This window comes from Glycine max, chromosome 19 (genome assembly GCF_000004515.6).
Source record: "Glycine max cultivar Williams 82 chromosome 19, Glycine_max_v4.0, whole genome shotgun sequence".
Taxonomy (NCBI): Eukaryota; Viridiplantae; Streptophyta; class Magnoliopsida; order Fabales; family Fabaceae; genus Glycine; species Glycine max.
The window spans coordinates 6,727,986-6,753,953 of NC_038255.2; the positions used below are offsets into that span (position 1 = coordinate 6,727,986).

The window sequence follows — 25,968 nt, forward strand, 5'->3', positions numbered from 1 at the left end:
ACATAGTAAAATCTTTTTTTAGAATATTCTTTTTGTATTAATTCTTTTAGATTGAATAATTAAACTCTTAAATTTAATTTCCAATAATATGAAACTTCAGAATTTAGTTTTTTATTTTAAATATTATTTGAATTTCTTTCATTTTACTTGAAAAGATCTCCTATTAAACTCCATTATTTTTAAAATTATTTGAATATTTGATAAAAATTCACCTCCAAATATAAAACTTCCATTATCTAAAAAAAATCAAAATTTAATCTAAAAAAAAGAATCACCTTAAAAAAGTGAATTCTTCTATAAAAAAAAAACACTCAAATTTCAACTTTCTCCCTCAACAAATCAAAACTTCATTCCTTTTCCTTCTGTTGACTCCTTTAAATGACCATTAAAATAACCTTTTCTTGAAACTCCCTCTTCTCATCTCTGTCTAAATCACCTATCTCCAAATTTGAAACATTTTTTTTTTATATAAAAAAACCCACATAACCCGTCTTCTTCAAGACAACAAAAACAATCAATCTTTGCTCCCTTCTTCCTCATCCTACCTTTACTCTCCTCTTCCACCTACCCCCAACAAGACATACACCAAATGAAACAAAAGTACACAACCCTAGTACTAAATGTGAGTGAGTAAATCCCAATCTTAATGGTTGTTGTCCAAGGCTCCAAGGTCCATCTCCCACACCCTTCCTCCCTCTCTCCCTCTCCCCACCCTCTCCCAACAACCTCCATCCTCTTTGAACCCTCCTCCCTTTCTCTTGCCCTCACCCACTCTGACTCCTCCCTCTCTCTCTACCCTTCCTTCTCCCCCCAAACCCTAACCCTAGCCCTAACCATCCCCTCCTCTTCCAAAACCACCCATACCCTACCTGCTCTTCCTCCTCTGTGGGTCCCACCGTCATATTTATAGTCTCCTCCCCACATAGAGCCGGCATCCTCCTTCGCCTCTACCGCCGTCGTCGCGAAACCCCTTCCTTCGCCCGTGTCACTGACGTCCGCTGCTCCCATAAAGACCTCCTCCGCTTTGAACCTAACCTTGGCGTCGTGCTCGACGCCAAGCATGGCGCCGCGGTTAGGCTCGCCGGCTCGGTAAATTACTTCGCGCTCCACGCCCCCTCAAGTAACAAGGTTTGGGTCTTTGCCGTGAAAGACGACGGCGACGGTGGTGGCGACGGCAATGACGGTGACGGTGGTGTGAGATTGATGAGGTGTGCGGTGATTGAGTGTTCAAGGCCGGTGTTTTCCGTGAGCGTTGCGTTTGGGTTTCTGATTCTCGGTGAGGAGAATGGGGTTAGGGTTTTTGGATTGAGGAGGCTCGTGAAGGGAAGGAGCGGGAAGAGGGTTGGGAATTCGAAACCGCTGAAGAATGGTGGTCGAGGAGGCGGTTTGGAGGCGGTGAACTGCAATGGTGATTTGGAAGGGAAGATGGAAAGACATGGTGGTGTTACTACTGCTGGTAGGTGAATTCAATGAGTAAAATTTACGAAATATTATGTTGAAAAGCTTTTTTTTTCTTTATTATTTTGAATTTAGTTAGAATGTACTTAGAGTTTCGAGAAATCGTAGATTGTTGTGTGTGGTAAGATTGATGATGGTGATTTCCGATTAGTTTGATGGTGTAAAAATTGTTTGTATTGGTAGTGCATGGAAATTAGTAGCTTTCTTGGGGAAATTTGAAAAGCTAATGCTGTTTTTTACTTGTTTTTGAATCTGGCCTGTTTGACATCTGATATGTTGATGCGTTTTGTAAAAATTGGTGCTTTTGTTTTTGTGCATTATTTTGTTTTTGCTTTTGTTTTTGGGAGGGGGGGGCGGGGGGGGGGGGGGGGGGGGGGGGGGGGGGGGGGGGGGGTAAAGTGAGGGCCTTGTGGAGTTATGTTCATCGAGCTGGGAATGTGTTTATGCAAATGTTCATGGGTAGAAAACAATCACGATTGTTTAGACTCTTTGATAGTTGATATACAGGTTCTGTTATTTTGGATTTTGTCTTAACTCTTAAGGTGACGTGCTGCTTGCCTTGATTCAAGTAACGGTTATTGACCTCAATTATTGTTTTTTGATAGAATTTTGGATTTTTGCTTGTCTTATTTATTTTGTTAGGTATTTTATTCATTATATCTGGCTGATGATGCTTTATTTAAGACTATGAAACATGGATGGGTCAAGGAGACTGTTATGTCATGCTAGTACATGTGCATCTGTGCCCTATCTATTATGGGTGGGAAGTAGTTTGGACATTAATATAAATATAAATTGTAGGAGTACTTCACCAGAGACTACTAGATGAAGGAAATTCAATCATCATTATACAGTCTCTTAACCCTCAAGATATGAGCAAAATAATGTCTTTGCTTTTTATCATGTTTATCTATTTGTTGTATATCAACTCCTTGTGGCCACAGTTTTTTTTTTTTTAAGGGCCTCAAATAATATATATATATATATAATCTCAAAGAAACACAGCAGCACCAGAGGTACTGCTGGTGATTGATACATCTGTGAACACACAAGTAAATAAAAAGCCCATCAAAACAAAACTGAGAAACTCAGTTACACCCTTCCCATACAAAACTGAAGAAATTCAGTTAGCCAAAATAACGCACTATATTGGACGACCAGTAGTTGAAGGAGTCACTAAAGTTTTTGTCTCTGGTTTTTAGCCAAGACCACAAAAGGAATAAGGAATCTTCCATCACTTTTGGAGGTTCGAAATTCTTGCCTTGGAATACCATAGAATTCCTATGCTGCCATATTGTAAATGTTAAAGCAATCCACCAACGACGCCACCGAGTTTGATTATTGCCAGCTCCAAAACCATCACAGAATTGAATATAATGATCTGCTGGGGATGCTGCTAAGGGACCAACCATCTTATTCCAGCTCATGGATTCCCACCATAAAACAGTAGTGACTTTACAATTGAAAAACAGGTGACCAGCCTCCTCTTGATGAGATCTACATAAAGGGCAGGTGTGGTCTGGAATGAATACATTTCTTTTTAAAAGATTGTATCTAGTGGGTAATCTGTTTTTTAGAATTCTCCAAGCAAAAACCGCAGCTCTTGGGGGTATGTTAAGTCTCCAAAACGAATTGTAGATATTTGGCTGAGGGAGATCTCTGTTGACAGAGATTAGCAGTCTGTAGGCTGACTTAGAAGAGTATATGCCCGAAGGATCTGCTGACCAGCGCAAGGAATCCTTCATTTGAGGTTGGATATGGACAGCGCTGATTAGATCCATGAATGCCACAGCTTCTGCCTGTTCATGATCAAAGAGGTTTCTTCTCCATTTTAAATCCCAGCACCATATACCATGGGATAAGCTACCCATATTGCAAATCTTACTATTCTTCTGTCTGCTGATGAGAAACATCTGATTAAACTGCTGTTCCAGGTTAGAAACAGACCCCAGCCATTTGTCCTTCCAGAAATTTACTAGACTCCCGTCCCCTACCTTCCACTCCATGTGCTGGATAATAGGGTTAAATTCAGGCTGCTTAACTAGCTTTCGGAGGTCCTTCCACCATTGAGAATGCCACGGCCTGTCTCTGCCATTAATTAGGTCTGCCCAGTCCCTGTATATGGATGATAGAGTTCGAACCCAAAGCTGATTTTGGTTAGAGGATAGATCCCATATCCATCTTCCCAACAAGGCTGCATTGAAGCTATTAATATCCTTGATCCCAAGGCCTCCAAACTCCTTGGGAAGGCAAACAGTGTCCCATTTTACCCAGGCTATTTTCTTATGATCAGGATCCCCCCCCACAGAAAGTTCCTTTGCAAGGAAATCACTCTCCGGGCCACCTTTTGGGGAATTTTGAAAAAAGACAGGAGGTATATAGGTAGAGCGGTGAGGACTGAGTTTATCAAAGTGACCTTCCTAGCCATAGATAAAAATCTCTGATTCCACTTAGACAGCTTTGATTCGAATTTTTTGATGAGAGGTTCCCACACCAGCCAACTAGAGTGCTTAGCCCCTAGAGGAATCCCCAGGTACTGAAAAGGAGTCTGCAATTAAGAAACAGAGCTGCCTCATGAACCCAATTGAGATGAGCCCCAAAAATTCCAACACTGCTTTTGGAGAAGTTAATCTTCAGCCCTGATGCCATTTCAAAGCCTCTAAGCATTGTCTTCATCACAATTACATTGTCCCAAACAGCTTCTCCCACAAAGATGGTATCATCTGCATATTGCAGAATATTTATTGGGACCTTCTGCTTCCCTACCAGGTAGCTGCTGTAAAGGCCTTTGTTCAAAGCTGTCCTCATCATACCATTCAAGCCCTCAGCCACAATGTTAAAGAGTAACGGGGCTAAAGGGTCCCCTTGCCTCAAGCCCCTTGTTGGAGCAAATTCTTTTGAGGGACTACCATTTATAAGAATGGAAATAGTAGCTGATTGATTGCAAGCCTTAATCCATCTTCTCCATTTGAGGCAAAACCCCATTCGCTCCATCATATAGTCCAAAAAGGACCATGATACAGTGTCATAGGCCTTGGCAAAATCCACCTTAAACACCAAGGCTGGCTTCTTACATCTTTTAGCTTCCTCCAATACCTCATTGAGGATTAAAATTCCATGAAGGATGTGTCTATCCTTTATGAAAGCAATTTGTCTCTCATCAATGAGGGCAGGCATTACTCTCCTTAACCTGTTAGCCAATAATTTGGCTATGATTTTATACATACACCCAATGAGGGAGATGGGCCTGTAATCATTAAAAGACTGAGGATGGCTTGTTTTTGGAATTAAAGCCAGGAAGGATGCATTACTACCCTTAGGAAAGCTACCATTAGCGTGAAACTCATCCACAAACCTCCTAAAATCCGGTTTTTGAACCCCCCAAAACTCCTTGATGAAGTTAAAATTGAAACCATCGGGCCCAGGGCATTTATCTCCACAACAACTCCACACAGCCTCCTTAATTTAAGGATCTGAAAATGGTGCAGACAATTCCTCCCTTTGAGCTAAAGTAATTGTATGAAATTGAACCCCATCCAAGGTAGGTCTATCCAATTTTTCCTCTGTGAATCTGGCATTAAAGAATTTAACAGCTTCTTGCTTAATCAAGTTTGGTTGCTGGACCCATGTATTTTCAATGAAGATACCTTGGATTGCATTATAGTGTCTTCTGAAATTGATGGATTTGTGAAAAAAGGCAGTGTTGCTGTCCCCCTCCTTGAGCCATTTAATTCTAGATTTTTGCCTCAAAATTGATTCATGAGCAAGGGAAACCTCCCACAGTTCCTGCTGAATGGATTTCATTGACTTGACTTCATCATCCCCCAAAGTTCTGACCTGGGCTATTGTATCAAAATGATGCAGCTGCTGCTTCAGGTGTTCCACTTTGTTCTTATAGCTATCCCCATACTCAAGACTCCATCTTTTTAAACTGGATTTTAGAGTCTTCAGTTTGTTTTTCAACACGATACTCCCCCAGCCAGATTGCACTTCCCCACACCACACTTGCTTAACCAAAGCTTTATATTGATTATTTTTCAACCAGCAATCCATGACTCGAAAAGGCCTGGGGCCCCAATCCATCATGTCAGTTTTCAAGAGGATTGGACAATGGTCAGAATAATCTCTATTAAGCACATGTTGAGATGAATCAGGCCATTTATTTATCCACTGAGCAGATACCAAACATCTATCAAGTCTGCTCCTTGCAGAACCATTTGGTCTACACCAGGTGTATATACTGCCAAAGCTTTTAATTTCGTGAAGGTCCATATCTGCTATCCACTCATTGAACCCAGCACTGTCATGAACACCCACAAACCTCTGGGAGGAACCAATTCTTTCATCCATACTTCTAATACTGTTGAAATCCCCCAGGAAACACCAAGCATCCGCAGGATTAGAAGCTTTTAACTGCTTCAATTGATCCCACAATTCTCTCTTCCCAGCTATGTCACACGGGGCATAGACATTTACAATGTTCAGCAGCATGTTGTTCTTAACCCATCTCCCTGTCAACAGCAGAAAATTCGTACCCTTCACCCTCCTATCTACTTCAAAGGCTAGATTATTCCACCTGCAAAGGAGACCTCCAGTAGTGTTAATTGAAGGGACAGAGTCCCAGGATACATTAGCATCTCCCCAAATAGGCTGACAAGCATCCTTAGTAACAGATTCTTTCTTTGTTTCCTGCAAGCAAACTAAATCCACCTTATGCTTTATGTTGAGCTTACGAATAGCAGCCCACTTCACCCCCCTACCCAAGCCTCTGCAGTTATATGATAGAATTATCATTAGCACAGTTGTCATGTCCCTTCTCTGCTACCATGTCAGAAGCTCTCTGCTCCATGTCAACCAAGCTTCCCATGAGTTGCTGAAAATCCCCCCCGCAGGTCAGCCCCATTTGGTTTAGAAGTTCACATTGTCTCACGATGGCTACTTCCTCTTGATTCTTTGACAATACAGAGTTATTGTGTGTGGCTAACTCCTGATGGGCTTTTTTCTTTTTGCACCACTTTCTTCTGGAATAAACCTGCAGGCCGCTGGATAACATCTGCTGTTGCTGATGGGGACTATGAATTTGTTGGGCCACGGGGGTGCAAGGCCCATTAAGGTTATGAGTCTGTTTATCAGAGAATTCAAAAGGTGGGGTGTGTGGACCGTTGGGGTGAGAAATACTCGTTGTTTTTTGGCCAGAGCTGGGGTTATCTCCCTCCTCAAAGGGACCATCTGCAGGCGCTTTGGGGGAAGAGGTGGAAACTGGCTTGGGCATTTGGGGAATTCATAGTGCTGTGTGGATAGCAGCCAAAATTGCTGCCAAATTGTGCTGCTATACCAATAAGCTGTGAAAATTCTGCCCTCTCCTTTCTTTTTTTCTTTTATAAGTAAGCCATTTTTTAGAGTTGCTTTTTATGATTTGATGCATTTTCTCCTTCAGAACCATGCTAGGATTAGAAAATAGAAATTATTTACCTTCAGCAAAACCCAGTAGCCCATCTCCCTCAATCTTCAAGCCCACATATTTTCTGTTACTTTTTCAGCTGGCCATGCTTTATCCAGCCTTGGATGGCCATTTTACAGTGTTTTCCAGCCAAGGCCAGCACTTCAGTTTGCGGCCCCTGTTCTAACATTTCTCTGCTAGTTTGTGTTCACACTTTTCAGGCCCATTCTGTCCTTTAGCTTTTGTGTTTCTGTCTTCCTCTCCCTGTTCACGGTGTTTGTGGTCTAATGTAATAGTCTTTATCAGATTGTCCAACAAAGATACCTCCCCTAAACAGCCATTAGCCAAGCACCACAAGGGGGCTAGGAAGATCATGTTATCCCACAAAAGCTGGAGCTGCTAAATGTTTAGGAAACCTTAATTATTCTTATTAGTTGATTCCATATCAGGCTATCATTATACTCACATACAAATCAACTTTTAGTCCTTTGTAACACGACATCTATGCCCTATCTATATTGCTGGCAATTGACAGTAAAGAAAAAAAACATTTAATAAAAAAATTACACTCTTTGCTAACAACTTTGTTAATTAATGGAGAACAAAACATTTTATACTTTATTCAAACTCAAAATAGTTCTACTTGTTAGAACTTAGAAGTGCCCTAGTCATAAACCCATTGAAATGGTCCCTCCGTTGTATATGTTGTACAACAAGTTTAATTTTTTCAACTTTTTTCAAATATGACAAATTGGGTTTTTATATATAATTTCTGCTAACAGTTTGTAGATATTTCTCATTGACCAGGATATAGGTGCGATACAAGGTGCTGTCCTTTGTTTAATCTCAAGATGTTTTAATGGTAAATAACTAAATATTAAGAACATACCTTTAACTGCAAGCTGTATTTTGAATTTCTTGTGATACAAATGGAATCTCTAACTAGCAGATTGGCAATCTGCTTTCATTATCTCCCTATATTTTCCAAGTGTGATCTGATGGGATCTCATGATCTGATTACTTGATTCTATACATAATAATTGTTAATCGGTTCCAATATTCCTCAGCATTTTACCTAATCTATGTTTTCCTACTTTTAGTGAAGCAGACAAATGTTAAATTAAAACATGACGACAGAGATGGAGGTTCTTGTTTTTTTGTGTTGAAGGGAAACGAGGTTAAAACAAAATCCATGACAAAGGTATCCATGTCTATAAAGGCTATTTCCATTCAGGCTGTGTCCCAGAGGATGTTTCTGATCTTGGATTCTCATGGAGATTTACATTTGCTATCCCTGTCAAATTCTGGCATAGGAGTAGATATCACTGGTAATGTCAGGCAACTACCTCGTATTATGAAAGTGTGAAGTCTTGCTGTTCTTCCTGATCTATCTACTAGTAAGTGTTTCTTTCTGTCTTGTTTTATATTTTGCTTTTCAAAATTCAATTTGTGGTTGCTTTCTTAGTGAACTATTTTATGTTGGTATTGGGCTGTTGGCAAGAACCGCTAAACATGGATTGATATTGCGTAGGATTGAGATTATTGCACTAAAATCCTTCCATTAAATGTGATGTTGATAATAATCACGTCTGTGCTGATAGCTCATAATTAGCTTGTTGATTGATTGTAATTGCACTATTAATATGGGACCAGTGTAATCCAAGAGACAAAATGTCCTCCCAATCATGCTCTTTCATCTATAAAGAAAAGACAAAGGCACTATGGGATTGGGATGCTGAATACTTAGTTCTCTTTTCTTTATATGATGCTATCGTAATTCGTAAGTATCAGATTGAATGACGTGACATTGGGATGCTTGCTTTTGCAAACTGAAGTGAGATATACTTCTCGCTTTCTCTATATATTTTTGATTTATTACTTTAGATATATTTGTTGAGAATCAGGAATTTAATGTATAATGATGTGATAGGATATGATATCTGATTTAGAGGAAACTGAACATCCTCTAATTATGTGTAATCAATACTACCTATCTATATAAACAAGCATCTGTTGTGTATTCTGCACACAGTTTCACTCAATTATCCCTCTTTATTTTCTCTCATTTTACATGGTATCAGAGTCAGGTTGAGGGAATAACGAAAACCGTCCCATATAGGTTCCCGGTGGACCTTTCTGGTCATCACACTTATTTCGACAACTTGCTTCTGCTTTTTGACGACCCTTTCTCCTTTTCCAGTGACAATTCCAGCCACTATCGGGCACCGTCACTTTTCCAGCGATCCATTGCCACCGGTGAGCCCTTTTGCTCCGCTCTTCTTCTGACGACCTTTTTCTGCATTCCAGTTGATCTTTCTGCTTGCTGCCCCTTTTCTGGCAGCCGCCGCCATTTTTTGCCAGAGCTTTGACGACCTTTTTGGCAGGTGACCCCACCATCAGCATCATTGTCCACCGATCTACATGATGGTGGTTATGGCATCTCGATTGGGCTTGCGCCTGCTCTTTTGCGCGCCAGACTTGGCTAAACAGCGCACTTCTCAGGCGCGTGGCACACCGTCTTGGGCTGCGCTTCTACTGCAGGAGTCGGCCCTCTTGTGCGAGCATAACTCAAGAGTTTTGCCTCAAATGGAGCATCCTTGCGGACACACCATTGGAGCTTGGTTCTATTTACCCTTCTTTAATTACTGTTTGGTTTGCGATTTTGGGCACTGTGCTGTCCATTTTTTTTTACGTGTTTTGCATTGTTTCAAAAAATTTATAGTCACCTATCCTATCGTCGTCTCTTTTCATTGTGTTTTCTGCTCACCACCTTTATCTCACCACTCATTTTCCGGCAAAGAACTTTCCAGTCATCTATTATGTCATTGTCCTTTTCCGGCGTGTTTCTCAGTGACTTCTCTCGCTTTGCTATCAATTTATGATGATTTCATCTCTTCAATTTGAATAGTTGGATCTCCACACTTCGTTTGAAATTTCCAAATCTTGGTTTTAAGATCAGAACTTACTTTGGATTTACTTAAGCTGATGGATGTTCCAGCTCTCTCTTCCTAGCAATATTCCCCGATTTCACCAAGATCCTTGAGTTGTCTTCAAAATATTGGTTTGAAGCTTCCAAATGTGGTTCTTAAGAAGGTCGAAACTTGCTTTGTTTTGCTTGCCATAAATTTCTTAGGCGGATAGTTATTCTAGCTCTTTGGCAATGTTATCTTTCTAGCAATATTCCCCGACTTCGCCAACATCCCTGAGTTGTCTTTCAAACATTGTTTTTTGGTGGAACTCAATTTTATGTTTTTATTTATTAGTTAGGAATTAATTTTCTTGTAAGTAGAAAATTAATTCCTAAGTAGCCTTCCAAAAAAAAATAAAATTCTTGTAAGTAGTTAAACCTTAGTATGCTTTAGCTTGGGGGGGGGGGGGGGGGGAGTGTTGAGAATCAGGAATTTAATGTATAATGATGTGATAGGATATGATATCTGATTTAGAGGAAACTGAATATCCTCTAATTATGTGTAATCAATACTACCTGTCTAAATAAACAATCATCCGCTGTGCACTCTGACACACGGTTTCACTCAATTATCCCTCTTTCTTTTCTCTCATTTTACAATATTCATCATGTAATTGAGAAAATTTACATTGTATTTATACCCTACAATCCATATATGCCACCCTTGTTCACACAAGTTGCTGTGGTTGAGACTTGAGATTGGATGAGGCACAAGTACTCCGCCATTTCAAATATAATGATGGAAATGGGGGTACTTAATAGTTAATACTGATTTAGTAAAAGAGGCTATGAATATTCCTTACAATTTTGATGTACGAGTCCATTAGCTTAAACAAATGACTTTATTTTATGTTTTTTGTGTGACTGTGTGTGTGGGGGGTATTGAAGAATAATCAAATTATAATATTCCTTCTTGGGCTAATACCTTTATCAGGGTTATAAAGTGAACCAATCTACTCCAATTTTTGAATTTGTGTGAAATGTATTTGTGCATTAAAATCCAGTAGGTTATTAAAAAAAAGTTAATGTGATAAACTTGAGAGACTTGTAGCTTGACAATTGGTGAATACTGAATAGAAATTGTTACTAATTTTGATGTGTTTGTTACCATTATTAGAATATATGAAAGTATCTTATTAGTTATTATATCTTATCATATTTTAGATTTTCCTTTAGAATTACTTTCTTTGTTTCCCATTTTCTCTCATGATTGGTAAATGTATTTCCTTATCTCATGATTTGTTTCTCATTTAGTTATGATTATGATTAGTATATATAAAACTAAATAAGGGTTAGTCCTTTAGGTTCCATGAACCATCCCATCACATTGTAAATTTGTAATTCATTCAAGTCATCATCAATGCAGTGTTTCATTCTCTTTTATCTCTCTTTCTTTGTTCTCTTTCCCTATACCTGATACCATGGTTTCAACAATGCTGTTCAATTGTTTCTTGTCCAGTATGAACTGGGCACTGCTTTGCTCTTGTTTAGTTGTTCACTCTAACCTACTTGTTCTTATAAGATGTTTTGGAGTTTTTGTTGGAATATCATTGGTATAAGACGGGTTAGACACTTGGGCATTCCTATGACTTTCTTGTGTTTGTCACAGCTTTGTGGTTTCATTTCATAATTCATATTCATGTTCTGGAGATGTGTCTTTTTTATAACTTGTTTGCCTTCAAATGGGATTTAAGGATTTCCCAAGAGAACTAAAGGAGTTTGTAGGTTCACTTATTTGTGGCTGGAAATGTTGCCCTGATTTCTTGTCTACATGCTATGTGCGTGACCTTTGGTTCAGATAACAATGACAAAAGATTGGAGGATTATAAGCTTCAGAATTTCTATAGCACTTGGATAACAGAAGAATGTTAAAACTTATGGTTATTCAATTAGTCATTAGATCTAATGTATTTAAGAGAAATAAATAAAAAAAAACTCTAATTTATTCTCTTGTATAAGTCCATTATATTTTGTACTTTGTTCTCTCTGCAACTAAAATTAGTTATTATTTTGCACTTTGCAGTGTCTCAGACTATCTGGATATCAGATGGATGCCATTCTGTGCACATGTTCACTGCAATGGACATAGAAAATGCTTTGAAGGAAGCTGATGGAAATGATTGCAATGAAAAGCTTAGGGGATGTTTGGTTTGGTTGTTTTTTGTTTTCATTTTTACTGGTAATAGAAAATGGTGATGGAAATGTGTTTAGTTGGATTTTTGTTTTCATTTTCAGTGAAAATATTTTCCCAAATGAACCAAAAACTGGAAACAATAAAATCTCGTTTTCAGTTAAAATCAAGAACCTTATTTTGGATAAAATGAAAATGCGATGGCAAGGAATGTAATTTTAAGCAAATCTAAAAATACATTTCCTTTTGAAAACGTATTTTCAATGTTTTTATTTCTTGAAAGCAGAAACAAGAAGTCAAACCAAACATATTTTCAAAATTCTAATCTTTTGAAAATGAAAATAGTTTTCAGAAAATGAAAACAGGAAATGAAAATGCAAATCAAACACACCCTTATACATCTTCCAGGTTCACAAACTTCCTTTTCCATTATTGATTGAATTATTTACTGAATCAGAAATATGTAAGTTGCTGTAATTTTCTTGTTTGAGTAGCAACACAACTTCAACTAAATTTTTTTTACAGGCCAGACTAAATAAATTTATCCAAATCAAAATTTTAAGAATGTACCTTATCACTTATTCATAATAAAAAGTTAGTATATAAAGGTATTAAGTATTAGAGGAAATGATGGTGGGATTGATATAAACCTCGAGGAATGCTAACGACACTTTAACACTCTTTTTGACACTCTCTACTATTAACTATGGACTGAAATTTATTGGACATCACCAATTTTGGTGGGTCTCACTTCTCATGACTCTTGATTTAAAAGTGGGAATCACCAAAATTGGTGATTTTCAATCAATTTCAATCAATCATACAGAGAGTGTTAGAGAGAGTCTTGCTAGCATTCCTCAATAAAGCTTAGTGACATTTTATCTCATTTCACGTAATTTGGATATCAGACCACATTCCTTTTATATAAATAAATATTCGAGCTCCTGTAACTTGGAAATCATTGACTGTAGATTTTATCGAATTTTTCCACTTATTGTATAAGCTATTGACAATATGCCATTTATACTATATTTCTTTAATATAAATTAAGGATCCTATGATGCCTTTTGTGAGTTTCGTTCTCTTCACTTATGTATAATCCAAGTAACTTTTACTTTCTTTTTCAGTTATTTGAGTTCTCTTCTCCAGTGAGAAGATCCAAGATATCATTTCTCTATCTGCAGATTCCATTCTCATTCTTGATCAAGGTAATATTTACTTTTGTTTTTTTTTTTATAGACTTTTCATTAAATTCTATGCCAAGGACACTCCTACATCTTCTGCCTCCTTCCTTTGACAAATCATAATAAAGTGAAAAGGAAAGAGGGAATAAGTACTTGTGGCATGTCACTGTAAAGTCCTTGTTAAATTCTCATTATGCATCTGTTGTAATATTAGGAATTTTTATTTTATTTGGGACACTTAGAGTTTCAAAATTGTGATAGGCTGTTGTGCATGTATTTCCTACATTGTTTTCATGGGCCTAAGTTGCTTACATCTACCCTTTACCAAGGCCGCAGGATCCCAAAATGGTGGAGTGGAAGCCTTGCCATTTTATTTTAGTTCAGCTTCTAGTTCCATTCTATTAGTAATTACATATGATCTACTTTTATTGCTTCTCTTGGGTAGTTCCTGACTACATATCTTCTGCTTCTTCACCATGTAAAATTTTCCATTCTCAACAGGAAGTTTATATGCATATGCAAATTCCTGAAGCTGCTTTGATTTTTCTTTTATCTTTTTCAGTGGTAAGAATTTGCCTCATTCTTTCACTGATCTTACCCACTACAAAGTATTGATGTAAGCTTTGTTTGTAGGAAATCAATATTCCCGGTTCCCTTGATGTTCTAAAGTGTACTTGTGTGGTTCATCGATAAATTCTCTCTTTCATAGTAAGTATTTTATCAGTTATAATTAATACATTGTTACCCAAAGAGTGAGATGTTGCAAACCATGAACTATATTTTCCTTGAATTTTTCTCCTTTATTATAAATTATTTGAATAACATGGCTGGCATATCCATAATTCTTGAGTCAGGTGCTCTGGTTGCTCTTACCTTATAGTGCATTCCTAGGATACTGGAGATCATGAAAGGTATGCAAATTTTGTGATGCAACCCTCCTGGGTTCACACCTATTTTTAAACTTTTGTTGTATATGTGGTTGCCAGGGATAATATATACAGGTTCTTGATTGTTAATCAAGTTATCAATGATATAACGTGACCCGAGAATTGATGCCTTTTTTTTTCTTGTTTAGATTGCAAGTATCATTGAACTGGTAATATCCGTGGAGTTCTATATTTCTGGACCTTCGATTTTCAAAAGCTTAAAGCCACCTGTCCTGCAAAACCTGTCACAGTTAACTGCTGGAGTACATACCTCCAACAAAGATGTTGGCTGTTCATGCAACTTGCTTATGCTCATCTTCTTGATGTTGGCTGAAATCATGGTTTTCTGTCAGAGAACTCAGCAAGGTTCGATATAAAAGGCATGATCTTGGCAACTAGGTTGCTCCATTTGTTGGAATAGTGTTATTGGATTGCAATTTTCTCATTCCAACTATGTCTATGGCTGCTATTGTGTAAGTTAGTGGAGTTGGAGGCTTGTCTTGTTATTTTAGTGTTACATTTATAGCCTTGTCTTGTTCTTTAGTGTTAGGTTTATACTTTATAGCCTTGTCTTGTTATTTAGGGTTATGTTTATAGCCAATCATGTTTTGTTGTCGTCTTTACTCGACAATCTTGATGCCTTTAATGCTGTTATACCTATTAATTTTTTTGAATTTATGTTCATGTTTGATGCCTGTATGAATTCTTTGGCTGGGGTAGGTATCATTCATAACTCATAAGCCTGAAAGATAAACAGAGGAAGTCCTAAGAAAATAGGCAAAACATAGGGAAAGAAAAAGGACTAATGGATTTCCCCCATTCCATTTCTGTTGGTCATTAAATAGGGGGAAGATGATTGTAAGAGTTCAAGGTAAACTTAGCAAAAAGGCTGGAGTTAAAAAAAAGAGGTAGAAAAGTGAAATGGACAACTGTATGCTATAATTTAGATTAAGGGAAGGTTTGTTCCTATGCCATAAACAAAGATTTAGGTTGAAATCATATATTGACTTCTAACATTCAATTACCCAGTTAATGAAAGCGATTATAAACCAGTGTTCTCAAAATTGATGATGATGTTGCTGTGCGGATGTTATCCGAAAAGGGGTGCTTAATAACTACTCATGGCCATCAATCAAAACCTTGTTGCACAGGTGTCCTTGCAATTGAGAAGATAAGACAATTCACACTTAAGTGGGTATGAAAAATTTCCTTGAAAAGCAGAAAAATGAAAGAAGTGTATGGGACCCCAACTAACGGAACCTTTCTTTCTTGATACCTACTTGGCGTACACATCAGACAAAAGTGATGACTATGAAGAATTCATGGTGGGACCCTTGTAGTTCCATTATGTGAGGACTCTTGCCACATTCATTTTTTGCAGGATCACTATAAGCATGTGGCTTGCACATGCACAACCACAAAGGCTTTCACAGTCCAATCCTTCACACACTCCACTCTGCTGGTAAGTGACATCTACTTTGTCACTTCACAGCCCATACTGAAAGCAACCCAACAGTGCTTACTGATGCTATTCTATCGCATTCCCAAATCCCAACTTGAGAAACAGTAATATTACAGAGGGATTCACACCCCCATTGGGCTTTTCCACAGTAACGGTAGCTCAGTTTTGATAAAAGTAGAGGGGGGGGGGGGGGGGGGGTGCAACTTCATTTTGAGTGTCTTTTTTGAAATAAAATTAGCTAAAGTTAAAAATTGATGAAAATTTCTTCAGACATACTTATATCAAGTGAAAACAGAAAATTAAAACAGCAGTAAACAAGTCCGAAAGTGACAAGAATGTATTTACCATTAAATTTCTAATGGGTCTTCATCTATAACTACATATAAAAAAAATATAGTGTTTTGGTCTAAACATTTTTATACTCGTTTTATCCCTATAATTCCATTCATAATTTACTATATTATCCTTATAATTACCTTCACAAGTCATTCACTAATTTTTAGTATTTTTTATTTAAAAAAATATGAAAAAGCAGTTAGGCACTCCGTGCATGTTTTCCGTTAGTGTCAAGTATTGTCTATAAAATTACATATTAACAATAGTTCAATTTACCTAAATTTGATATGTATATCACTGGGATAATATCGTACTACTTAATGATTCTATTTGTTAATTTGTGTTTTACAAAACAATATTATTATTTAATAAAGGAAATGTCTAAAACGTATTCTAAAAAATTGTAAGTCTCCTCCGATTTAAAAATAATTTAAAAAATAGTAAAATAAAAATAGCTCTTCTTCATTTAAGTGTTCAAATTTCCAAGAAAGATGAAAGTCATTTGTTTTACATTTACTCTTTGATTTAAAGTTTCCTGAAAACTTCTTTGTGAGCTTTTCAGATGTAACTTTATCATTGATAATTATCTAACATACCTGATTGCAGCTAAAGGAGAAGTTTCCTGAAATGGGTATCAAGAGTTTGTGTCTTATCAAACAAAAATTAATGATTTTGTGAGCTGGTATAACATTCGTTTGAATAAGTGATACACATTAAGGCTTATGTTGGCCTTTTTAAGTGCAAAACAACAAAAGGATAAGCCGTTAATGTCAACCTTTCTCTATCGTATTGCCGCAAATTGATAACCGAATTGAGACCACGAATATTGTTTTGGCAATTTATGAACCTGGCCAATTATGTGCTGTAAATCAGTAAGATTGAAGTATCGTTAAAAGAATTTGCTTCAACTTCAAGCGAGTACAATAATGTGATTTCTATGAGAAGAAGTGGGAAATGAGAATTATAAATTTGGACCATGTAACTATATTTAGATGATCAAGATTATAAACTAGTTGGTGATTGCATGACCATATGAGTGGATTTTTTTTTTTGTGAGAGAGTGAGAGGAATACATATTATATTTTATCATGAATGATCTCAATAGCCAAGTCATGCGGTTTTCTTTTATTAAAATCACATGATTTTTTGAAGTAGTTACATGATCTAGTGATCATCCATGTTAAGTTGTATGATGCAAATTTACTCTTCTTAGTTAGTATTAAAATATGCCTCTCACAGTCTCGCTATATACATATTAACTATATCATAAATGGCTTAGATTAAAAACATATACAAGTCATGTGAGCTTTTTAAACGATTGTTATTATATTTTAGTTTTCTTCATTTCTTTCCTTCCATTTTTCATGCATAACAAGATTCAAAAAATCATATACATCTTTAACAAATAAATTTTTAAAGTATATACTAAAGTTAAGTTCATAAAGTTTAAGAAAGACTTATTATTGTTAGTAAAATTAGATTATGTATATTTTTTATTGACAAATATTAGTTGTTAATGGTTAATTTTTTTTTGTTAGGAAAAGAAATTAAACCTACAATCTTTTTATCTTTTCTTTCTCTTTTTATCACCCAATGAACCTTATAACTCTAATTATTATATTATGTATGTGTAGTTGAGTTGTGTTATAAGAAAGGATAAAACTCTTATTTTAAAATTATCTAACCTCATGGAATTTTGTGTGGCCCATAGATTCTAATATCAACTATTGCAGCATCCTAATTAATGGAACTAGAGGGAAATAGTGTATAGACAAATTTATACTTTGTCTTTCCTCAACAGAGAACCGTATAAATCCAATGGTCTTTTTTGTGTACATTGTAGAACCATGAAGATTAAAACAACCTCATCCTATACTAGTTGGGTCAAAGAATACTAAAGTTACTGGTGCAGTACCATAAATTTAATGCAGAGTCCAAAAAAAGATAAAAGTAAAGATAGACATGTAATGTAATATACAAAGACATTTGAGCCATGTAGTTGTAGCTTGGAGATTCAAAAGGTGAAAGAGCAAATTGTGGAAAAGACAGATTAAGTACAAAAAGCCACATGCACACCTACACAAAAAGCTTCATCTTCTGAACTCTTCATGTTCTTTTATGGTCATGTCATATAGCTGCATCATCCACTTTTAAAACTGTGCAAATTTTAGTACACACCTTGAACAACTTTTAGAACCATTCCAAGTTCTAAACTCATTTCATGGCCTCAACTGTAGAGGTGCAATCATCTTATAGTGCCAAGAAACAAGATGATTCAGATTTCAATTTGACAGAATGGGCAGTGAAAGATAGAATCAGTAGAGAGAACAGCAACTCCAGAAGGTACTCATCATCATATATAAGAAGCTTTAGAGAAGACACAAGGTCTTTTAGATCAAACGTTACCATTTCTAGCGTTGCTTCTTCACCTGGATACCCTTTAAAAGGTACATTAATTTCTTGTTCATTCCAATTCAGTGAATTGATAAAATTTTTATTTTTTTCCAACCTTTAATTTTCACTCAAATTCTCTTAATTTTGTCACAGATGAAATAGACCCTTCAACCTATTCTTTCACCACTGCTCTTAAAGGTACAAGAGAATGAATAATTAGCATATAGAGGGTTTATAGTATTAGTTGAATTTTTTTTTTCAACCAATTCCATGGTGGTCCACTGCAGCATTGCAAGCAAGGTCAGCCTATAGAAGTTGGGAGTGCCTATCCCCAGAAGGGTTTGCCTTGAATTCAAAGTGGAATGAAGCAGAAAAATATATATGCAACCCCTTTTCAGGAGAGGTACCAATGGAGTGTTTATCTGCCAAAACTCTTAGTGGAAGATCATTTAGAAACTCAACAACAAACAGAATTACCATGTCTGCCCCTCTTGTGTATTCCTCAAGATATATGCAAACAAAGCCATCATCAACTTGCAACAGTTGCACACAAGAAGAAGAAGTAGCTCTTCAATTTCACATTTCAGGTTATTTTTTTATCGACAAATATTAGTTTGTTACAGTGCTAGTTTTTATTAGTAGATTAGATTGAACTCGTTATCTTTTCCCTTTTTCTATCTCCCGAGCTTATATCTCTATATTAATTAGCCATGTTGTTATGTGTTGTTTCCTTTTACTTTATGACACAGTTGACTTTTGGATGCACTTAACCATTTCTAATTTATATCTGTATGCAGAAAAGGGAAAAGAGGGAATGACAAGAGATGCAGGTACTCAAAGTACACCTCCTTCTCTTGTTTCAAGCAACCCCAGCACTGATTTAACTCCATCCATCATAAAGAGCCCAATAAAGCTTTCTGAAGACTCACTAAATTCAAATACAAAAGCTATAACTGAGGAAGAGGTATGTGTTAGATTTTTCTTGCTTTTTTATTTTTCAAGGATTGGTCAGAATCTAATATATTCCAGTTATGACCTTAAAGTATGAAGGCCATTAATGTTCATTTTAATGATTTTAATGAAGGGTATTGCTAACCAATGTCCTAAAGGCATTTGTTAAGGAATTTAAAGAAGAAATTTTTTAATGCGTAAATTATAGGAGAGCCTAACAAAACATGAGAAATGAAAATTTGTGCCTCACAATTAAAAAAAAATATTCTTAGTTCCTTAAGTTGTGTCCTTACGACATATATTAGCATTTGCCTTTAATAATGAATACCATTAATTGAAGACAAAAATACTAAGATTAAAAACGAGTGAGTTTTAAAAATATGTTGATGTTTTATGTCATCGTTTGTTATACTTGATTATCCTAGCCTTTTTCCTTCAAAGATGTATTATGCGTAATTAACTTTTGAATATATAAAACCTTCACTGTAAATTTGATAAATTATTGGTTTAAAGTTTTGTATAGTTTCATCCAATGATGCATTACCTAATCTTTATAGACATTAGATTTTTGTTATTAGACATTTCAACACTCTAATGCTACTCTTAGCATTTTTTTTTCTATTGGATTTAACTTCAATTTTCTCAATATTGAGTTTGGTTGAGAAGATAAAAATAGAAAAAAAAAATAAAAGAGAAATTTTTAAATTAAAATAAAATTTAGAAGGTGAAGATCCATATAGGATCCACATAATTTCTTATAAGGTTAAGATAAAATAAATAGTCATAATAGTTGAATAAAAATTGACTGAATATTTTAACATATTTATGTTTTACTATACATCTGCATGTAATATTAATTATTCATTTTATTATCAATAACTGAGATGACTTCATCAAAGTGAGTTGTTCCCTTTAGATAGAGGACCCACATCTAGGGATTTAAATACTTGATATAAATCAAGAAAACATGGAAAAAAATGCATCTTGTGGTTGGAGCTCAAGCATCTCAAGCTAGAACGAACAATAGCAAGCTCTAAAAAAATTTATTGCAACATTGATTAAAGGTTGAGTAGTTATCAATGTTATCACTACCTGACGAAGTACTAAAACCATATACAAAAGTCAGCTTTATTTTATCACCTTTCAAAAGTTACAATTGCCAAAATGCAAGGAAAAAAAAAAAAAAAAAAGAAGAAACCTAGGCCAAGGGTGTGATTTCAAAGATAAGAGAATCAAATCTAGTTGTCATATAATTATAATAGATTACAATCTTCCAATGTGAAGAGTGTGGGGGCAGTACTAGATATTATATTGGTCCCTCTCTATGCTTCATGAGCACATGCCACTCTAGTTTTGGTCCCTTCATGCTTACCCCAAGTTGTCTGCTGTCTACACGTACACTTGCACTTGTCTCTTTTTTGGGGAAGTCATTTTTACTGTGATGATAAAATTTTCTTCACAAAGGTGATAAGCTATTCCAAAATTAATTAACTCTTGGATTCACCCACTTTTCTTCCTTGAATGATTTAAAATACATGTGCCATTTTCTTTTAATTAATCTAGTTCTAGTTTTCCATGTTTTTTTAATATGTTATTGGAAAAGTATTTGAAGATGATTAATCTTTATAAAAAATTTGATTTATTATTTTTAGTGGTATTTTTTACTTTCAATTATATTTTTTTTATTCACAAAACTTAAACTTAAGATCAAGTTTCGAGTTTAGTATCACTCAAATTAATCACTTGATAACATTATCCCCGTGTTTGATGCTAGAGAATTTGGAATCTATGTAAATCATTTTGGTTATCGAAATTAATGAAAAAAATGTCATAGTACTAATACTTCATCAGGATCGATTATGTATGAACGGCTATAGTTAAGAGTGGAAAGTGAATCATATAGCATAATGCTAGAAAATTCCCTAGCAATGATAGATGGCAATAACACCGCAGGATAGTGATATTATTATACGGTTCGTTTAGTAGGATAGGATTTGAAAAGAGAGGGGAAAAAAAGGGAGAAAAAAAATACAAATTTTAATGCAACTTCTAGTTAGACACGTGAGAAAATGAGATAGAAAGAGTTTCTTATTAATGGGGCCTACATTCAAAATCTTCTCTCTAAATTGGAGAAAAACTTGAAATATAGTGGGGTTATTACTGTAGTCCCAAAAATATATAAAGTTATAATTGTATTATGTTATAAACTAAAGCTATAAATATCATTTAATATAATTATATTTTCTTTTTTTCTTAATTAAATAAGTAGAGAAAATACTTTATTTTTTATATTTTGATCTAAACATTTTTCTAATTTTTTTATTCTCTCTTCTTTCATTCCCTTATTTTTAGTTCTTTCATACTTCATTTTTTTTTTCTTTATCGTTCGTGTCATCCAAAGAAATTTGAGTTTGACCGGGGAAATGGTAACTGACATGTACTTCATTTTTTCTTACCGCTTTTGTGAATAACTTTTACCCTGTTTTTATTGCATGGGAAACTCATACACGTGGGTGTTAGGTATTCCAAAAAGTAAACTGAATTCCGAAGAATTGACCTTCCAAGGTTAATGCCCTAGCTACTTAGAAGAGTACGTGGTTTGTTTTAGATCGAGCTGATAATAAAAATTAATTTTGATAAAGTTAATTTTAAATTATTAATAATGCAATTGAAATGTAGCCTTAAATTATACTCAATCATAAATTTTGTAACGTACGAGTGAACAAAATTAATTTTGTCCGTAAGCCAAGTGGACACTTGAACTTTTGTCAATTATATAATTGAGTTACAAAATTGGTAGGGTAGTATGTACCTTAATTAAGAAGAATATGTAGTGGTTTCCAAACAGTCCTACATTTGAATAATTTCTGTAAAAGAAGGTTAATTCCTTAAGTTACTTTTCATTCTCCTGAATGATAAATATATATACAGAGAAGAAATACATTAAGAATCTTAATACAAGAAATTATACACATAAAATCCTCTAAGAGAATATTTACATATAATAAATCAATATTTGCCTAGCAAAACTTATACCTAGAATCAAGGATTGCCAACCAAAATAAGGAAAAAAAATCATATCTACAATCTCAATCTCCAATAATTTCCCAAATGTTACTTACATACGGCCATATATACTTGGTTTGCAGTCTAACTTTTGTATGAACCATTCTTACGATCTAAAACATTTTATACAACTTTTGGTAACATCAACCGAATGAGTGTAAAAATTATATTAACACTTTTTTGAGGTTTCATTTAAAGTAGTCAAATCATATTATAAAAGGCTCATTTGACTTATATAATGTCTTAAATTGGTTTGTATATACCAATATTTCTAGGATGAACTGAGTTTGAATTTGGTTCTCTTCAAGTAAAATTTCATATATTATAAAAAAAGAAAATTTTTATATATAAGTTTTTATTGATAAAAAAAACACGGCTGAGAGAAAAAAATTAAAGTAACTCTATCAAATTTTTTAACGATGAATATTAATGATCAACAAAGCAGGTAATATTTCAAATCCTATAACATATTAAAGTCAAGTGATTGAATATAAATAATTAACGTGTTAAAATTAAACTTGAACCATTTAGCTATTACTTGAATTCACTCTTCCATGAAAATAATCTTTTATCGGGCTATACTTATTTTATGATCAAACTTCAATTTAATCAGAATTTATTTTCCATGAATGCAAGATTTTTACCATTTAACAAACTTGAATCAAACTTCAAGCTACTAAATTTGATTACAATTAACAAACGAATATTTTCTTGGAAAAGATGGCTTGATCGATTAACGTTTTCTACTTTCCTAATACATATACAGTAACATTACAAAATGATTGATGGAATTAAAAAGGTACAACATATATACCAAAACATTGATATTGATATGAGGTACAAATGCATGTGCAGGTGGTGGAAGTGAATGATGATAAAGAAACATGGGACACAACAAAAGAAACAACAGTGAGAGAAGTAGTGAATAATGTGAATGAGAACATGAAGAAAGATGAAGAGCAAGTTTGCACGCAAGGTAGTAGTGGAGGGTGCTTTTCCTGGATAAGGAAGAAATTTAGTCAAAGAGAGAAAGAAAGACAACAAAGAAGGGATAACATGTTTTTCACTCACTTCAAAGTTTGCTAGAGAAAGAAAGGAAGGGTGAAAAAAAGAAGGGAAAAAGGGCTATATAGGCTACTACTACTGTAATAGAGAGACTGTGTCTCTTTTGAAAAATTCTCTCACTCTCTCTTTATGAGCAATTTTGCAGTGCTTATTAAATATGGCCAGAAATGGAAATGTTTGTTTAGAACAATGGCAATTGTGTGTGTTACATTTTTATGTCTGCGTTACGTAATTCCAATGGGCAGTGATGATACGTGTGTTTTTTTGTGGTGAAAGTTGGGGCTGACAGCTCGGGCTTCACGTGCAATTTTTTTTTTAAAAAGACTTTTTTTTAATAAATACCAAATATTTATTAATTTTATTAATAGTTAATGTACATTGAAAAATCTAACTGTGCGAGCACCTTTAGAAAAAAAAAAGTCTTATTTCTTAATTATGTTTTTTTTTTTTCAGAACTTGAATATATAAAATCTTAAGAGATTTAAAATGAGTTTCTCCCGATTCAATAATATTATATCAATTTATTAGACTTTATGTAATGCTTGGAACAACTGAAAGATTAGAGGAAAAAGTAATGCAATAGTGAAATGGACTCGAAGTAATGTAGTTGTATTGTTTGGAATGCCAGAAATAGGAGTTGAAAGAACATGAAATAATGTGGGACCCACACAAAAGACAATCTAATATTGTGTAGTACTAAATTATAATTTTATTTTTTAAAATTATGAGATGCTATCTTAATATTTCTTGAAATTAGAAAAATGTAAAATAAATTTCTGAAATTTCATTTTAGTTCCTAATAATGATCATTAGATTTTTTAAATTTTATAACTTTTTATCATTATAGTCCTTAATGAAACTAATAACAAAGACTAATATGAGTAACAAATTTCAATTTTAGGATTATTTTTTATATTTTTTTAATTTTAGGGACTATTATGAAAACATTCCACAATTTAGGGACTAAAATGATGGTTTGCTCTTTAGTTTAGAGGAGTAAGTGAAATGAATGAAAAAAATTGAGATGATTTAGTAGGTTGTTTGATGGAAAAGAAAATAAAAGGAACAAAAATGAATATTTTTTTTTATGTTTGGTTATGTAGACAAATCAAGACCTTCCAATTCTAATGTTTTGATTTATGCAAACAAATAACAACAAAATTTGCATCTTAACTCTCATGAGATGAAAACTTCATTGCATGTTGTGTCTATCGATCTGACGATAACTCAACAAACGTTGAGTCTGTTTATTTTGAACACTTAATTGGATTGATACTTTCACTAGTGCAGAAAGAGTATTTCACGACGGTGGAAATAAGCTTTCTACGACGGTCCCTTTAAAACCGACTTAGAATATCATCAGTTCTAAGACGATTTTTAGTAGCTAAAAATCGTCTTAGAACTGACGATATTATAAGTCGGTTTTTAACTAAAACTCATCTTAGAATGCTAACATTCAAAGACGGTTTTTAATTAAAACTCGTCTTAGAATGTCAGCATTTTGTTAAAAACCGTCTTTGAATGCTGAAATTTTAAGACGGATTTTACTTAAAAACTGTCTTAGATGTTGTACCTAGGACAAACGATGCTTTTGTTTGGTCCTTTCCCTATACCTAGTGCAGATGTTTCCAACAAACGAAGCTTTTAAGGCACTCAACTTGATCTCTAGTAATAATATGCCAAAGTCTATGGTACATATCATTAAGTAATTAGTCCATGAACAAATACAAATACAAAAGCAGGACATTAGAAATGAAATATAAGCAATTGTTACATGGTTCAGGTAATGAAGAGTGGCCTTTTAATGATTTCACCAATCATATTATAGTAAATTCCTTTGGTAGTTGCCACAATATCAGAATTTGATTTGGTTTATGCAGTGCATTTTTAGTTCTTGATCAGATTGAAAAATTCACCTAATTAATTATTCATCATTCACAAGCATGGTGTGAAGTTTAGGTAGTCAGGACTCCCAGGTGGCAAGGTCATGGAGGCACAACCTTGCAGCAACCACATAGGAATTGAAGTAGCAAACATGTGGCAAGCTTATGGTTTAGTAACTTGTTAATGTATGAAAAAAAAATATGTTTTTCAATTCTCCTTGCAAAGGTTCTTTCAAAATAGGGAATGATTGTGTATACTACTATGAAATGAGCTAAAGATCAAAATGACAAAAATCATGTGTCCTCATACTACTGTGAAAAGTATGAATAACACTATTAACGGTTTGACAAGTGTACCAAATGTCCAAGTAGTAAAGTACTCGGAAGTCCAAGTGTCAATTTCCACAGGGACTTTATTTTGTACTTATGTTGGATAATTTTCAATTTATAAGAGAAAAAGATAAGATGAGGTATAAAAAATAAATTTAAAAGAACATGGTATAAAATAATAACTATTAATAGAAAACAAAAGAAATAGTAGGGAATTCAATGGAAATGTTAGGACCTAACATGTCTTATTTGTCTAAAATGTTTATTTGAGATTTTTCTCTATCAATTAGGTAAATTTTTCCTACCCACATCTATTAGAATACTTGCTCCTGATGTCTCACGATGACAAGTCTATCTTACCTACCTATCTCCCA

The 25,968-nt window shown here is 34.7% G+C and overlaps 2 protein-coding genes across 41 annotated transcripts; both read left to right on the forward strand.

Annotated features, from left to right (window-relative positions):
- Positions 1–369: 369 nt before the first annotated feature.
- Positions 370–14,730, forward strand: LOC100805053 (uncharacterized). 40 transcript variants are annotated; one of them, XR_005890033.1, is made up of 10 exons: positions 408–1,456; positions 7,706–7,760; positions 7,999–8,099; positions 8,212–8,295; positions 11,890–12,405; positions 13,125–13,205; positions 13,683–13,745; positions 13,815–13,889; positions 14,036–14,092; positions 14,257–14,730. XR_005890033.1 is itself a non-coding variant. In XM_014771779.3 (4 exons), exons 1-3 carry the CDS (start codon positions 1,204–1,206, stop codon positions 8,254–8,256), a joined length of 393 nt encoding a protein of 130 aa, XP_014627265.1. In that variant the 5' UTR covers positions 413–1,203; the 3' UTR covers positions 8,257–8,295; positions 9,099–9,116. The 40 variants fall into 40 exon arrangements, 2 of the variants coding, with proteins under 2 accessions (XP_014627265.1, XP_014627264.1); XR_005890044.1 differs by having other exon boundaries at positions 410–1,456; positions 11,890–12,045; positions 14,032–14,092; XR_001386564.3 differs by having other exon boundaries at positions 412–1,456; positions 8,218–8,295; positions 11,890–12,045.
- A 2,150-nt stretch (positions 14,731–16,880) lies between these two features.
- LOC100780261 (uncharacterized) lies at positions 16,881–23,571 on the forward strand. Its single transcript, XM_006603907.4, has 5 exons — positions 16,881–18,352; positions 18,453–18,497; positions 18,587–18,886; positions 19,097–19,263; positions 23,172–23,571. Exons 1-5 carry the CDS (start codon positions 18,127–18,129, stop codon positions 23,400–23,402), a joined length of 969 nt encoding a protein of 322 aa, XP_006603970.1. The 5' UTR covers positions 16,881–18,126; the 3' UTR covers positions 23,403–23,571.
- Positions 23,572–25,968: the final 2,397 nt, after the last annotated feature.

What these genes read in the sequence shown, in the direction of transcription:
- LOC100805053 (XM_014771778.2), top strand. Translation starts at nt 1,204, where the DNA reads ATGAGGTGTGCGGTGATTGAGTGTTCAAGGCCGGTGTTTTCCGTGAGC. An exon ending in TGGTGGTGTTACTACTGCTG is followed by an intron (nt 1,457 to 7,998) that starts GTAGGTGAATTC and finishes TCCTACTTTTAG; the next exon opens with TGAAGCAGACAAATGTTAAA.
- LOC100780261 (XM_006603907.4), top strand. Translation starts at nt 18,127, where the DNA reads ATGGCCTCAACTGTAGAGGTGCAATCATCTTATAGTGCCAAGAAACAA. An exon ending in ACCTGGATACCCTTTAAAAG is followed by an intron (nt 18,353 to 18,452) that starts GTACATTAATTT and finishes ATTTTGTCACAG; the next exon opens with ATGAAATAGACCCTTCAACC. An exon ending in TTTCACCACTGCTCTTAAAG is followed by an intron (nt 18,498 to 18,586) that starts GTACAAGAGAAT and finishes GGTCCACTGCAG; the next exon opens with CATTGCAAGCAAGGTCAGCC.